The following is a 14,441-nucleotide window of genomic DNA, read 5'->3' as shown; positions in this document are numbered from 1 at the left end:
TTAAAATGCTGCCTGCTTACTTTCAAGCCTTTCCTCACCACTCTGAAAGTGCAAAGCTCCCCCTTTTCTCTCTTTCCCTTTTGGGCTGTGAAGGTTGCTTCCTTCCCTTTTGCTTCAAGAGAGCAGGGCCTGCAGATCAGCCAGCGATGCAAGCTCTGCCCTCCCCTCCATTGTTGTCCAGTGGTGGAATGCTAAGTATGTTGAAGTGTTGAAACTAACATGTGACATCATAGTGCTGACACAGTCTGGTTTTGTGGGGTTTGTTCGTTCTTCCTCTTGCAAGGTGTGGTCAAAAACATTTCTGCAAAGCTCCAGGAATTGAATCAGGCTTAAAATACACTGTGAATAGGATACAGATTTTTTGCATATAGCCTTTGCCTTTCTTTTTACCTAGAGCATATGGGGAAATGTTTCTCACACATTGCTAAAAAAACAGCATTCACTTTTCCTTATTCAAAATTTGCAGGCTCCTTACTATAAAAGCAATTCAAGTCTTACGATCAGATCAAGATTTCAGCAATAAATTCCTATTATCAGCCTCCTTTGCAAGTTCCAGAGATGAATTTAAGCTGTTTCACTCACAAAAAGCTCACTATACAGCAATTTTTGCCCATAATCATTCATTCTTTATTTCATTTGTGACATCAGCTCAAGCCCTTGCACATTTCCGATTAATATTGCCACTATATAAACACATTTTAGCAGCAAAGTTTCCTTAAGTTAGTTGCGGTTGTTCCTTCTAGCCAGAAAGGCTAGAGCTTCACATAAAAATTTAAATCACAGGAAAATTGTAAGGGAAGAGCAGGGCAACTTCTGCTTGTGAAGAATCACTCTATACATTCAGACCTGGAACAAGGGAACCTTTGCCCTTCCGACTGATGTTGAATTCCAACTGTCATGAGCCCCAGCAAGCATAGCCCATAGTCAGGGACAGTGGGAGTTAGAATCCCAACAAATTCTCCAGGACCACAGCTTCTCTGCCCCAGCTTCAGTTATTTTCTGTGCAAATCCACTGCATAGGATCATGAGTTCCAGTTAAGAGTAGGAGCAGAGGGGGAAAGGAATAGCACTCTTCTGCATATGGCTTTTTGCAAGACTTAATTGTGGTTTTCTATACGTCAGAGTATAGGCAAGGATCTCTAGAAAAACACAATCCTGAAAAGTCAAGCCTTGAGAGAAAGATATGAGCTGTTGGTACTCCCAGTTACAGCCAATACGGTTGGTAGGTACCTTTCCCTTTTGGATTCTACAGGGAATGTACACACTCCTTTAAAAAAAGGACTATGCAGACTATGATGGTTTATGGTTTATGCTCAGGGAACAGACACAAATCCTTGAGGGGCTCACTAAACCTTGTGCCATGCCCAAACCCATGACTATAGTTGTGTCTCTCAGCAGCAAGGACCTCTCTACGTTTCAGCAAATGCAGAACACTAAGCAAGGCATACAGAGTTACACACCTACAAATTGCAAACTCTTGATTTGGATACAGGTTAGCCTCAGCAGGAACACTTCAAGTTGGCGTTACAATGGGAATCCAGACCTCAATAAATGAACAGTTAGGGCTGAGAGGATTGCACCTTCCAGTTTACCCAAGTAGAGAGTTTAAGAATACCCAAGATTTAGAGACCTCTCTCTCCACACCCCAACCTTCCTTTGGCACTTGATTAAATTTTTAGCACTGGCGTCAAGTATATCTAACAGGTGGGGGTGGGGGACAAAGTTGTGTAGTTTTGCGCCCCATGAGGTAGAGAAGGGAGCCCCACCATTTCAGTCTGGGGATGTGCTCTGAGCAGGAAAGGCCACTGGGGGGGGGAATCACTTTATTTTTTGCCACCTGCTATTTAAAAATAAAAGAGTGAAAACAACAGTGATTGAGTCACACTGTGCCACAAAGAACATAGCCACAACCATTTGCAGATAGTGAGATTCAATTCCTTGGGGTGCTCATTCTAGGCACTCAAAGGCCTGGAAATCACAGGTGGGGACCTTCTGCTACCTGCGTGGTGATGGGGAAAAGCAGCTGCTTTAGCACCAAAGGTGAGATCCTCACTGATTCAGCAACAGCCTAATGAAATCTCCACCCACCCCAGACATATCTTCTAGGACTTCCACATAGTGAAATAAAGCAGACTTGTCCCAATAGATACAAATTACATATTATGGAGCCTCACATTTGGGGTGCTATTGGATACTGGGCCCCTAAAGGTCCGTTTCACAATGCTCCAATTACGTAGGGATGGATAAACCAGCTAGGAGGAGGCAAAGACCCCCTTCCACCCTGGTTCAGCAATCCTACAGAGTACCATGGGATGCAACCACTGGAAAGTAACACTACTGGCCCTAGATTTCAGAAATGTCTAGGACACAGGGAAAGGTTCCCATTTTTCAACCCAGGCCCTATTTTACTTTGAGAATACTTCCATTCCATTAGGGTGCAAAGAATTGCATCGATGGGAGAGCTCCTCCCAAGCCATCTGACCCCCAAAGGAGACGAGTGCAGTTTTCGCCACCGAGTCGCCTGTTCATAAGCAGAGTCCGGCTGCCAGATCTGGCTCCGCTAAAGCCTCGTACAAAGTGTAGCCGATCTCTTCTATTTCCTCCGAGGCCAGGTGGCCGAGAAGGTTTATCCTGCTGTCGAAGAAGCAAGGGAGGGAACCTATCTCCAGGTACCGGACCAGCTCCTCCAGCACCTGCTGGCACCTGTCTGCTAACGCTGCCTCTGACCAATCGGTTTCAGTTTCGCTCAGGTGTAGGATGGCGTGAGTCAAGTGGCTGCTGCCCAGCTTGCTCCAGAAGGGATGGTTTTCAAAGACGACCTTCAAGATGTTGAGGCAACCCTGCCGGACGCCATCATCTCTGGCATCAAGGTCTTTCAACGCCGAGACCTCGGCCGCGTAAAAGCTCCGCTGCCAGAGGTTCTCCACCGGTATTACAAAGGATGGAGGAAGAAGGATTTTATCCCCCACTTCTACCATGGGGCAGAGGTTTATGTCCAGGTGGATCTGGGCATGCTGGACTTCCAACTTAAGCTCTTTGGGATCCATCACAGGCCTGATGACGCACTCCAGACTGCTGCCAATCACCGGCCAATTAATAGAGGCCACCAATGTGTTATGGAGGGTCTTGTTGATGGTGCTGGACGACAGGTACCCACCCACCACAAACCTGTCCCACGGGCTGCTTCCGCGCGGGAAATACTCCAGGCCAGTCCTCCTGAACATCCCGAAACAAGGGTCATTCACAACTGTTTGTTCACCGGGGATCAGGAGCCAAAGGCTGGGTTCCAGCGTCAACGGAAGCATGAAGGCCACCTCAAGGCGGTCGCTGCTGATGAGGTCGTCGCAAAGGTAGCCGCTGAGGAAGGCGTGTCCAAAGGGGAGCTCTGGGTACTTGTTCTTCAGGAACTTCTGCAGCTCCCCGCAGATGTCTCCTGCCAGCTGCTTCCCCAGAGCCTTCTCCTCCTCAGAGACTGAGACATGGTCCCTGTAGTAGGAGAGAAACTTCTCTTGGAGCGTCAGGCACAGCCGAGCCCTTGGTTCCACCAGCGGGGCCTCGAAGGGCAGGACACCGCTTTCGGGGTCTGCAAAGGAGGAGAGAACAAACATTTCAGGTGGCTGGGCTAAGAATATTGGACAGGTTTCGCCAACCTGGGGACCTCCAGAAATCCCTGGCAGCAGAGGTCCCAAGATGCTTATGGCAGAGCGTCGCAATGCAAGCACCTTCCTTATATTTGGCTCAGTAAAGGTAAAGGGACCCCTGACCATTAGGTCCGGTCGTGGCCGACTCTGGGGTTGAGGCGCTCATCTCGCTTTATTGGCTGAGGGAGCCGGCATACAGCTTCCGGGTCATGTGGCCGGCAAGACTAAGCCGCTTCTGGCGAACCAGAGCAGAGCACGGAAACGCCGTTTACCTTCCCGCCAGAGTGGAACCTATTTATCTACTTGCGCTTTGACGTGCTTTCAAACTGCTAGGTTGGCAGGAGCAGGGACCGAGCAACAGGAGCTCACCCCGTCGTGGGGATTCGAACCGCTAACCTTCTGATCGGCAAGTCCTAGGCTCTGTGGTTTAACCCACAGCGCCACCCAGTGCAAAATGGGTGTAGGAGGCTGCTACATTCAGAGGCCTAGCCACTGTGTTCTGCGCTAGCTGTAACTTCCTGAGCAGCGTCAAGCAGACCTGAATGGAGCCCATTACAGTAATCTAGGCTGAAGGTTCACCAACGCATGGGCCACTGTGGCCAGGATCTCCCTAGCCAGGAATGGCTATAGCTGGCACTGAAACCAAACTGGGCCTAGTTACTAACATCACTTGTGTCTCCAGGGACAATGATGAATCCAGGAGGGACCGCTGCCACCTGGACTTGCGTCACAGAGTGAGCTGGCAGTAAATCACACCATTCAAAGTTGCAGTGAACTATTAGCAGGAACACAATCTTCACAGGCTTGGCAAAGTGTCAGGACCCAGTTGCTCTCTCTTTCAGCCTAGCTGACCTTCCAGGGGTGTTGTGAAGATAAAACGGGAGATCCAGAATGCGGCAGCTAGACTGGTGACTGGGAGTGGCTGCCGAGACCACATAACACCGTTCTTGAAAGACCTACATTGGCTCCCAGTACGTTTCCGAGCACAATTCAAAGTGTTGGTGCTGACCTTTAAAGCCCTAAACGGCCTTGGTCCAGTATATCTGAAGGAGTGTCTCCACCCCCATCGTTCTACCCGGACACTGAGGTCCAGCACCGAGGGCCTTCTGGCGGTTCCCTCACTGTGAGAGGCCAAGTTACAGGGAACCAGGCAGATGGCCTTCTCGGTGGTGGCGCCCACCCTGTGGAACACCCTCCCACCAGATGTCAAAGAGAACAACAACTACCAGGCTTTTAGAAGACATCTGAAGGCTGCCCTGTTCAGGGTAGTTTTTAATTACTGATGTTTTAATGTATTTTTAATCTTCTGTTGGAAGCCGCCTAGAGCGGTTGGGGAAACCCAGCCAGATGGGCGGAGTATAAATAATAAGTTATTATTATTATTGGGCATACAAGCACAGTTTGCCCTTAGGAAACAGAACCCGCCTGTAGCATGTCTCTCCTGACCTTGCGCGGTCCCACCCACGACTGGAGACAGCAGTGGCTCCTCAAGGTCTTCCTGCCGCACTTTGGGCACCGTCTTGATCAAGCTCAGCTCCTGCCAACTGTCCTCCAAGGACTTCTGCTTGGCTTTGATGTCATCTTCATCGTCCGGCGGGCTGGTGGCCCGGTCGATGAGCTGCATAAGAACAGACACCCACCCAAACAGTTAGCCTGAGCTCCTCTGCTTTTTTAAGGCCCAGTTCTGCTCTGCTGCAGGGACACCTGAGTGTGAATCCCAAATACAAATCCAGGCTTCAGGGCCGGCCAAACCGTGAGGCAGGGTGAGGCAACTGCTTCAGGCGGCAGGTTCAACTGGGGCAGCTGATCTCAGTGTAGATCTTTCTTTCCCTACTTGTTCTTGATGTAGATCTTCGCTCAACCCTTCTTCCCTGGCAGGGAGAGGAGCACCATTTTGGGATCCATGCCAGGTGTCAAAATGTCTTGAACCTGTTATGCCAGGGGCATACCAACTGCACTGGCTCCTGGTGGAGTACAGGGTCAGGTTTAAGGTACTGGTTTTGACCTTTAAAACCCTATGCGGCCTAGGACCCTCGTACCTATGGGACCACCTCTCCTGGTATGCCCTCCAGAGGACCTTAAGGTCCACAAATAACATTTTAGAGGTCCCAGGTCGCAAGGTGCTTAGATTGGTCTCAACTAGGGCCAGGGCCTTTTCAGTACTGGCCCCGACTTGGTGGAATGCTCTGTCCCAAGAGACCAGGGCCCTGCGAGACCTGACATCTTTCCACAGGGCCTGCAAGACAGAGCTGTTCCGCCTGGCCTTTGGTTTGGACTCAGTCTGACCCTTATGTTTCCCTCCTCTTATGGTCTTGATTTATCGGCTACTTTTAAAATGAGGCTGCATTTTAAATTGCATTTTAACCTGCATTTTAAATTGGGTTTTTTTTCCCTATTATGATTTTACTGTAATTTTACTGGTGTTAGCCGCCCTGAGCCCGGCTCTGGCCGAGGAGGGCGGGGTATAAATAAAATTATTATTATTATTGCAAATAATTTAGAAGAATCAGGGTACAAGCCCATAACACAGATTTAACCTTTGGGCAAATTAAGGTGGACGGTGACGGAGGTCCACCCGGCACTGCAATTTGCCGTACACCCAACCACCATGGAAGGGGGGGAAATGGGGTTTTTAAAAGAAGGGGTAGTGGATCTGGGCCCAAAGAGAAAGACTAAAGAAAGACTAAAGAGCTTTAAACTACAGATCCACTACCCCTTCTTTAAAAACAAAAACACGCACACTTTTTTTGGCTTGGGTAGTTAATTAAATAAATACAGTGGTACCTCCAGTTGTGAACGGGATCCATTCCAGAGGTCCGGCCGCATCCTGAGGAATTCACAACCGGAGGTGCCACTCCTGCACATGCGTGCGCTGCAGTTTATCGCTTCTGTGCATGCGCACAAGGTGAAACCCAGAAAAATACTTCTAGGTTTGCCGCATATGTATCCCAAAGGACATGTAACCAGAGGTGAACGCAACTAGAGGTACCACTGTACTATAGTATGAATTTGCAAGCAGGATTTGAACTGTGAGCAACAGAAGGAATTACAAATTATTGTTTTATTATTATTATGGTATAAGAAAGAGAAGATGGGGGCAAGGGGGGATTACAAACCCCATGCAGAATGGGGTGGGAAGTCGACAAAACGAAAGAAAAAAATATTATGTATTGGAGTGTACATGTGATTTTTTTGAAAATTTGACCAAATATTACTGAGAAAGACTCAAGAGCTAGCAGTCTCCTCCCAAACAACACCCCTGATCCAGACACAGACTATGATCCCCTTAATAAAACTAAAACGTCATAAAGATGGTTGCTCATATAAAAGGATGACTACCAACAGTAATTCCTCATCACACATTTAAAGCATGTTACCAGCAGCTATGCAAAGGAAGAACAAGGCGGCCTCACCCTCTTCACAGCAAGCGTCGCGATCGCCAGCACAGCCGCTCCGCTGACGCCCAGGACCAACCTGGCATTGGCCAACAGGAAGTCTACCACGCAGCCCAGGTTGCTCTCGTCCCGCCTCTTCCCCTGCTTGTGGCCGTAGTCCGCCATTGTTAACCTTCTTGGAGGGAAAGAAATCAAGTTTGAGAGGTTTCGGTAATAAGCTTCCCTCTTCAACCTGCAGAACTGACACTCCTAACTAGGCACCGCATACCCTATTGGCCCGGATATAAGCCGCACCTTTCTTTTTTTTTCCAAATTCCGACCGTGAAAATTTAAAGGGCAGCTTAAATTCACAACCTTACAAAAATGGGGTTTTTACGATATCGCTCCCGTCCCATCCGCAGCGCCCCCAAAGCTGGGTAGGAAAGAACGCAGGGGAGGGGGAGAGAGCTTTATTAATTTATTTTATTTCCTCTTTCTTTTCTCTTTTGTTGTTGTTAATAATAATAATAATTTATTATTTGTACCCCGCCCATCTGGCTGGGTTTCCCCAGCCACTCTGGGCAGCTTCCAACAGATTAAAAATACAATGTTGTTTTGTTTTTCATTTCTATGTATTGTATTTATTTCATCGTAGGTTGAAAAGTTACAGTAAATAACATTATAAAAAGAGGGAAAGAGCTGTCTTGTTAAGAAAAGGGGCTGCTACTCATTCTTAAGTGTTGGTGTCGGGCAGGTTTAGCTGCAGGGTGTCGCGTTGCTGAACCCTACAAAACCTCAGTGGCTCGCTAGCTCTGACACTGCCAACTTCTTCCTCTGCTCCTGCCCAAAAACACTCCTCTGACATTCATCATGAGTCACAACTCCCAACATACGACTTAACAGCCACAGCATTGCCATGGGAACAAAAAGCAAACAACATACTCAGACTGGAGGGTCATTGCGTTCTACTCTGCTTTCATCTCCTACACAGTTTCTAGGGCTTTACGCTGTGAAACGGTCAATAAACTGGTTTAACAATTAATAATATTTTAAAAAACACTTTTCTGGACCATTTTTACCGCTGACTGCAGGCGTATTGACCTACAAGTAGCTCCCATTGAATTTGGAGGAGGTTAAAAGGTAAAGGGACCCCTGACCATTAGGTCCACTCGCGGACGTCTCTGGGGTTGCGGCGCTCATCTCGTTTTATTGGCCGAAGGAGCTGGCGTATAGCTTCCGGGTCATGCGGCCAGCATGACTAAGCTGCTTCTGGCAAACCAGAGCAGCGCACGGAAACACAGTTTACCTTCCCGCTGGAGTGGTACCTATTTATCTACTTGCACTTTGGCATGCTTTCGAACTGCTAGGTGGGCAAGAGCAGGGACCAAGCAACGGGAGCTCGCCCCGTCGCGGGGATTCAAACCGGCAACCTTCTGATCGCCAAGTCCTAGGCTCTGTGATTTAACCCACAGCGCCACCCACGTCCCAGGTTACTTGGTACCAAATGTGTGTGTGGCAGAATGGCTAACCACCCAACTTGGGGGCTGGTCCACCCAGACCCCAAGCTGATTTTGCTAGACGGCTTTCAGAACCACCTGAAATTTGGGCAGCAAATGACTTCAAAATAACAGCTGGGACAGCTCAGTTGGTAGAGAATGAAACTCTTAACTCTCAGGTGCCAGGCAAAAACATTCCTCTATAACCAGGCCTCTGGGCACTAAATAAACAGTTAAAGTAGGAAGGGGGCTGTTATGATAATTTTATTATATTCTGCAGCCTTTTAAATGTGTTTGTGAAAGGGGGGTATTGTTTTGTTGCTTCTGTTTTAACTATTCATTTGTGTTTTTACCATGTGAAACTCCCTGAGATCTTTCGATGAAGGATGATATATAAATCTAATAAATAATAATAGTCAATTTTTATGCCTTTTATTATTTTTTATTATTATTATGCTCCTTAAAATGTGCTCCTAATGTTGTACAGTGGTACCTCGGGTTACATACGCTTCAGGTTACAGACTCTGCTAACCCAGAAATAGTGCTTCAGGTTAAGAACTTTGCTTCAGGATGAGAACAGAAATTGTGCTCCGGCGGTGCGGCAGCAGCAGGAGGCCCCATTAGCTAAAGTGGTGATTCAGGTTAAGAACAGTTTCAGGTTAAGAACGGACCTCCAGAACGAACTAAGTACTTAACCCGAGGTACCACTGTACACTGCACCGGGATCTTTTCATAAAGGGCACTGTGTGTGTGTGTGTGTGTTCGCTTTGTTTTGAGTGTGTTCCATTTGTAAATTGAGTCCTCCACTGCTATGGGAAAGCACGCCTTGGTTTAAGAACACTTTGGTTTAAGAACAGGCTTCCAGAACGGATTAAGTTCGTAAACCAAGGTACCACTGTATATATAATATTAGCAGGGGCGTGGCCTTATTTTGCCACCCCTGACACAAGAAGCTACTGAAAATCCACTGGGGGGAAAACCTACTCAGCCACACTGCCAAACAAACATTTCCAAGGACAACTCATTGCCTGGTTTGAGAATAATAATAATAATAATAATAATAATAATAATAATAATAGTAATTCCCCAGGGCTACAGAGGAGTCAGATTTCTGGCTGCTATTTTGAAGGCGTGTAACAATATCTTCCTGCAGTTTCCCTTCTCCCAGGACAGTCTTTTCTATTCTGGGCATCAGAGTCCAAAAGTGGTTGCAAGGGAACGCATCTAACCAGTCCCTGACACACAGGCAGGATATGATCAGAGGCAGAGCTCAACTTCCTAGATTTGTCCCAGACCTTTTCAGCAGTTGTGCTGCCATGAGAAGAGGGGATTTCTAAGCATGTGCAGAGTGCCTTTTCTTTTTCACCGAAACACGTGGGGTGGGGGTGGCCAAGATCAGTAGTAGAGCACAGGTGCTTTGAATGCAGAAGATCCCAGGTTCGTTCCTCAGCAACTCCACGTAGGGCCAAACAGTGAGGTCTACAGTACAGAACCTTGGTTCTCAAACTTAATCCGTTCCAGAAGTCCGTTCCAAAACCAAAGTGTTCCAAAATCAAGGCACGCTTTCCCATAGAAAGTCATGTAAAACAGATTAATCCGTTCCAGACTTTTAAATACAACCCCGAAAACAGCAGTTTAACATGAATTTTACTATCTAATGAGACAATCGATCCATAAAATGAAAGCAACAATGTACTGCAGTCACATAATCAACCAATCACAGTCACACAGTCACACACACGAGCCTCAAAAACAAAAACAAAATAAATAGCAAAAACAGACAGACCTCAGAGTAACACTCAAATCAGAAGCATAACACTCCAATCATCAGTGTAACATTCAAAACGGAGCACGTTCGGCTTCTGAAAAAAGTTCACAAACCAGAAAACTTACTTCCGGGTTTGCAGTGTTTGGGTTCCAAGTTGTTTGAGTACCAAGGTGTTTGAGAACCAAGGTACCACCGTAGTTGGAAAGGTTGCAGCTATCTGGCCTTCAGACTATACTCCCTCTCCCTAGGCTAGGGCTGCCATACGTCCGGGATTCATTTGTTGTGAATAACGTCCGGGCGGAATTTCAAAAAATCAGTAAAAAGTCTGGAAATGCCTGGGCGAATGGCAACCCATGTTGGAAGTGTTGATTTTTTGATGAATTTCCTTTAAAATAGCTGGAAAAGTCAGCTGTTTGAGATTTTGCAAAAGGAAGCTAAACAACTTTGCCGCCCTCCCCCACCCCCACCAAAAACCCAAACAGCTCAAGAACTTTTGTGTCTGGATTCTCACTTTTTGAAATATGGCGACCCTACGCCTAGGCTGCATGAGGACGGAACACAGGAACATTTGCCTGAAAAGTGGGTGCTGCCGATGTGTGATCTACATACACTTGCATATGATCCAGAAGCTGCAGAGAGTACAGAATGCTGCAGCACGATTGCTGACAGGAATGAGGCCTTGTCAGCATGCAACACCTGTGCCCAGAGATCTGCACTCGTTGCCAATTTGCTGCAGAGCAAAGTTCAGGGCATTACTATTCATATATAAAGTCCTTAACAACTTGAGACCAGTTTACCTGCAATATCGCCTTACTGCAATCTGCCCACTGTTAAAAGCAGGCTTCCTCAAAGCTCGGCCCTCCAGATGTTTTGAGACTACAATTCCCATCATCCCTGACCACTGGTCCTGCTAGCCAGGGATCATGGGAGTTGTAGGCCAAAAACATCTGGAGGGCCAAGGTTGAGGAAGCCTGGTTAACAGGGTGCCGGTAGGACTCCCTGCCTATTGACAACAAGCCCTCGCCGTACTGTGGCGCTTGCTAAAAACATTAGCAGTGTAGAATGTTGGTGAATGTCTAATAATAATAATAATAATAATAATAATAATAATAATAATTTATTTATACCCCGCCCATCTGGCTGGGCTTCCCCAGCCACTCTGGGCGGCTTCCAAAAGAATATTAAAATTAATTCTGCTTTTAGTTTAGCGATGATTATTTAAAGAGTTGTCTTTGTGTGTTTTTACCAATAATTTTATCATTTTATTCTCTTTGCAAATGGCTTCAAGGTTTTTCTTAACAAACAACGAAATAGGCAGAGTTTAAGGAGGACTGGAAAATGTTTGTGAACTATTTAAAAACTTATTGCAAATATGTTAAAATGCAAGTAGCTTTAGAGTAAGAATAGAAGTAAAATCTATCTGAAAACAGTGTGGAGAAGATAAGGTATAGTATACCTACAATACACACACATATAATATAATATAATATAATATAATATAATATAATATAATATAATATAATATAATATAATATAATATAATATAATATAATATAATATAATATAATATAATAATATAATATAATATACATTATATAAAGAAAAAAATTGAAAATTTACAAAATTTACAAAAAATAATAATAATAAAATGCTCACTTAGATGCATAGATAGGTGCCTCTGGGTATCATATTAAGATGGCGGGTGGATGTGGTCTCAACGGCACATCCAGTAACAAAAGTTAAAATAAAGGTCTCAAAATCGGGGGTCTGATGCAAGAGACCCAGGCCTCAGGCATCCAGCTCCTCCTGCCCCCCAACCCCTATGGTAGAAATGCAGAAATAGCCCCAGCCAACCAGCAATAGAGCAAGACGCCTTCCTCTTCCCCAGCTGCAACAAAACATGTCTCTACTGCATCAGTCTCTACAGCCACGGCTCTCCACTGGTTTGCCTTCACCCACAATGGCGCACTTCTCCATCGTCTCCCGAGACAGACGGATGCCAACCGGACAACCAACCCCTGGGGAGAAACCGCACACCAAACACTTAAACCACATCCCCACCTCAGAATCCTGGGAGCTGTAGTAGGCCCCTCACTAAGCTACAACCCCAGCATCACTAACAAACTACAGTTCCCAGGATTCTCTAGTGCTTTAAATGTATGGTGTGCACAAGCTTATCACAGATCAACCTGCTTGTGGATCAACAGCAGCGGCCAAGGCAAGGTGGTCGTAATCAACCCACAACCAAACTACAAATGGCTGTTTGTGTTGGTCTAAAGAGAGACTGGAAACTTGTGACCTTCTGGACTCCAGCTGCCGCCATCCCTGACCACTGGGCTACGCTGCCTCCGTCTGATGGGAGTTGGGACTTCATAAACGTCCAGAGGACCACAGATTCCTATCCCTGGTCTACAGAGACACAGTCCTGTGGCATCTTGAGGGATGCTGTATTTGCTTCACTATTTAAAAAGTGCCACGGGATCGTGCTGCGGGGTTGGAATAGATGACCCTCGGGTCCCTTCCAGCTCCATTACTGTACTGATTCATCCCTTTCTCCTTAATTAAGGCCTTCTCTTCTAACCATTCAGAGAGGGGATCCAAAGGTCCTCTAAATCCATTTTTTTTGGGGGGGGAAGGGTCGTTTCCCGATCTTACTACAAGAAACGTATTAAGCGTTCACGGTGCTGCTGCTACGGGGCTCCGAATTATTTAAATAACTAAGGCGGTTCACCACCTCCCCTGAAAGCTGAATACCCGCCCCTCTTAAGAGGTTAAAAATGAAGCAAAATTTCCCCCTCCCCCTAAAACGTAACAAAAATAAGATTCCTTCGTTCTTCCGGCGGTTCCACCTTTGGAACCGAGGCTGCTCCGTGGAGGTTAGTAGCTCAGTTACAACTTACCTGCCCCTGCACCTGGAAGCGGACCCGGGGAAGCGGGGGGAGCGGAGAGGTCGCTGCTGCTGTAGCAGCGGGCACCCAGCACCCCGACGCCACCGCGCAGGAAACGCTCAGCACCAGCGATGGAACGTCGCCCGAAGCCGAATGCCAAGCACCCCGCCGAGCGACCAATGGCAGCGCGCGGCTCGCCTCTCAACGTTCCGACATAGAACGCCGAGTATCTTTTTCGGCTTCCTGTCTTCTTTGAGGCTGCGTAGGTGCCGCGAGGCTCCTCCTCCTCCGCCTTAAAGAGGCAGCGTCACTTTCGTCCTTTCTCTCCGTTCCGCCTCTTCCAATCTGTCCAATGTGCGCATACCAGCATAGGAAAGTGCTTTCAGCCAAGTCAGACCAATCCATCTGGCCCAGTATTGTCTACACGGACTGGCAGCAGCTCCCCGGGTTTTCAAGAGTGCGCAGCAGGGGGCGTCTCTCCCCCATACTGCCTGGAGATGCCAGTGGTGCAAAGTACCACAACAAGGAAAAAAGCAAATTCGTGGCGCCGTGTCATGATGTGGATTTGAATTTATTATTATTATTATTAATACGGTCACAAACCAGTTCCGGCTCACTTACAATATCAGGAAAATCATAAAACACAACAGGAATACATTGAATTGCCATTGGGTATAACGGTGGGCGAGTCATGATGGACCCGTGTCCAGAGTCCTTGCAAACACCTAGGCACGCTCCAGCAAAGTCATGTGCTTGTTACTTCGAATTAATTAATGCGGAGTACAAAAAAAAGTGGAGTTTGTGGTGGGTGGTGGAATATGAGCCATTTATACGTCCTCCTTTCTCCTAGTCCGTACTCACCTGACGTGGTTACCGACATGTAGAGGACCGTAGAGGTTTTCTCCCTCTCTGACTTTTTTTTCTTCAGAATTTCAGGAAAACCCTCCGGACGCTTAAAACCGTGACAGCGCCCTTGAGGGTTTACAGAACGGGATTGCGGCTAACTGTAGCCAGCTATACTAGAACGTTTTTTAAAAACACCATACGTTTAAGGAGCTCTCGAAGCACTTTGACATCGTGGGGAATCCTGCAGCGTGTTAAGGATGCTGGGAACTGTAGATCAGCACCCTCAAACTACAATTCCCAGGGTTATATGGAGAGTTGCGGAGGGGAGGAGTCGGGGCTGCTTGAAGTGGAACGAGAGTGCGTCAAATGCATGGTGCGGATGTGACCCAAGCGCAGCCGTATGAATGCACCCCCCTCCCTAATGCGCG

At 47.0% G+C, this 14,441-nt stretch overlaps 1 protein-coding gene across 3 annotated transcripts; it reads right to left on the bottom strand.

Moving 5' to 3' along the window:
* Positions 1-603: 603 nt before the first annotated feature.
* On the bottom strand, positions 604-14,430 carry MIEF2 (mitochondrial elongation factor 2). Of its 3 annotated transcripts, none has more exons than XM_083474442.1 (4): positions 14,214-14,430; positions 7,055-7,208; positions 5,088-5,259; positions 604-3,583 (listed from the first exon to the last, which is right to left on the bottom strand). In XM_083474442.1, exons 2-4 carry the CDS (start codon positions 7,199-7,201, stop codon positions 2,526-2,528), a joined length of 1,377 nt encoding a protein of 458 aa, XP_083330568.1. In that variant the 5' UTR covers positions 7,202-7,208; positions 14,214-14,430; the 3' UTR covers positions 604-2,525. The 3 variants fall into 3 exon arrangements, with proteins under 3 accessions (XP_083330568.1, XP_083330569.1, XP_083330567.1); XM_083474443.1 differs by lacking the exon at positions 14,214-14,430 and adding an exon at positions 14,029-14,048; XM_083474441.1 differs by lacking the exon at positions 14,214-14,430 and adding an exon at positions 13,180-13,430.
* Positions 14,431-14,441: the final 11 nt, after the last annotated feature.

This window comes from Podarcis liolepis, assembly GCF_965112155.1.
Source record: "Podarcis liolepis genome assembly, chromosome: 14".
NCBI classification, from domain to species: domain Eukaryota; kingdom Metazoa; phylum Chordata; class Lepidosauria; order Squamata; family Lacertidae; genus Podarcis; species Podarcis liolepis.
The sequence above is the reverse complement of the archived record's forward strand: the minus strand, read 5'-3'. Positions and strand labels throughout refer to the sequence as shown.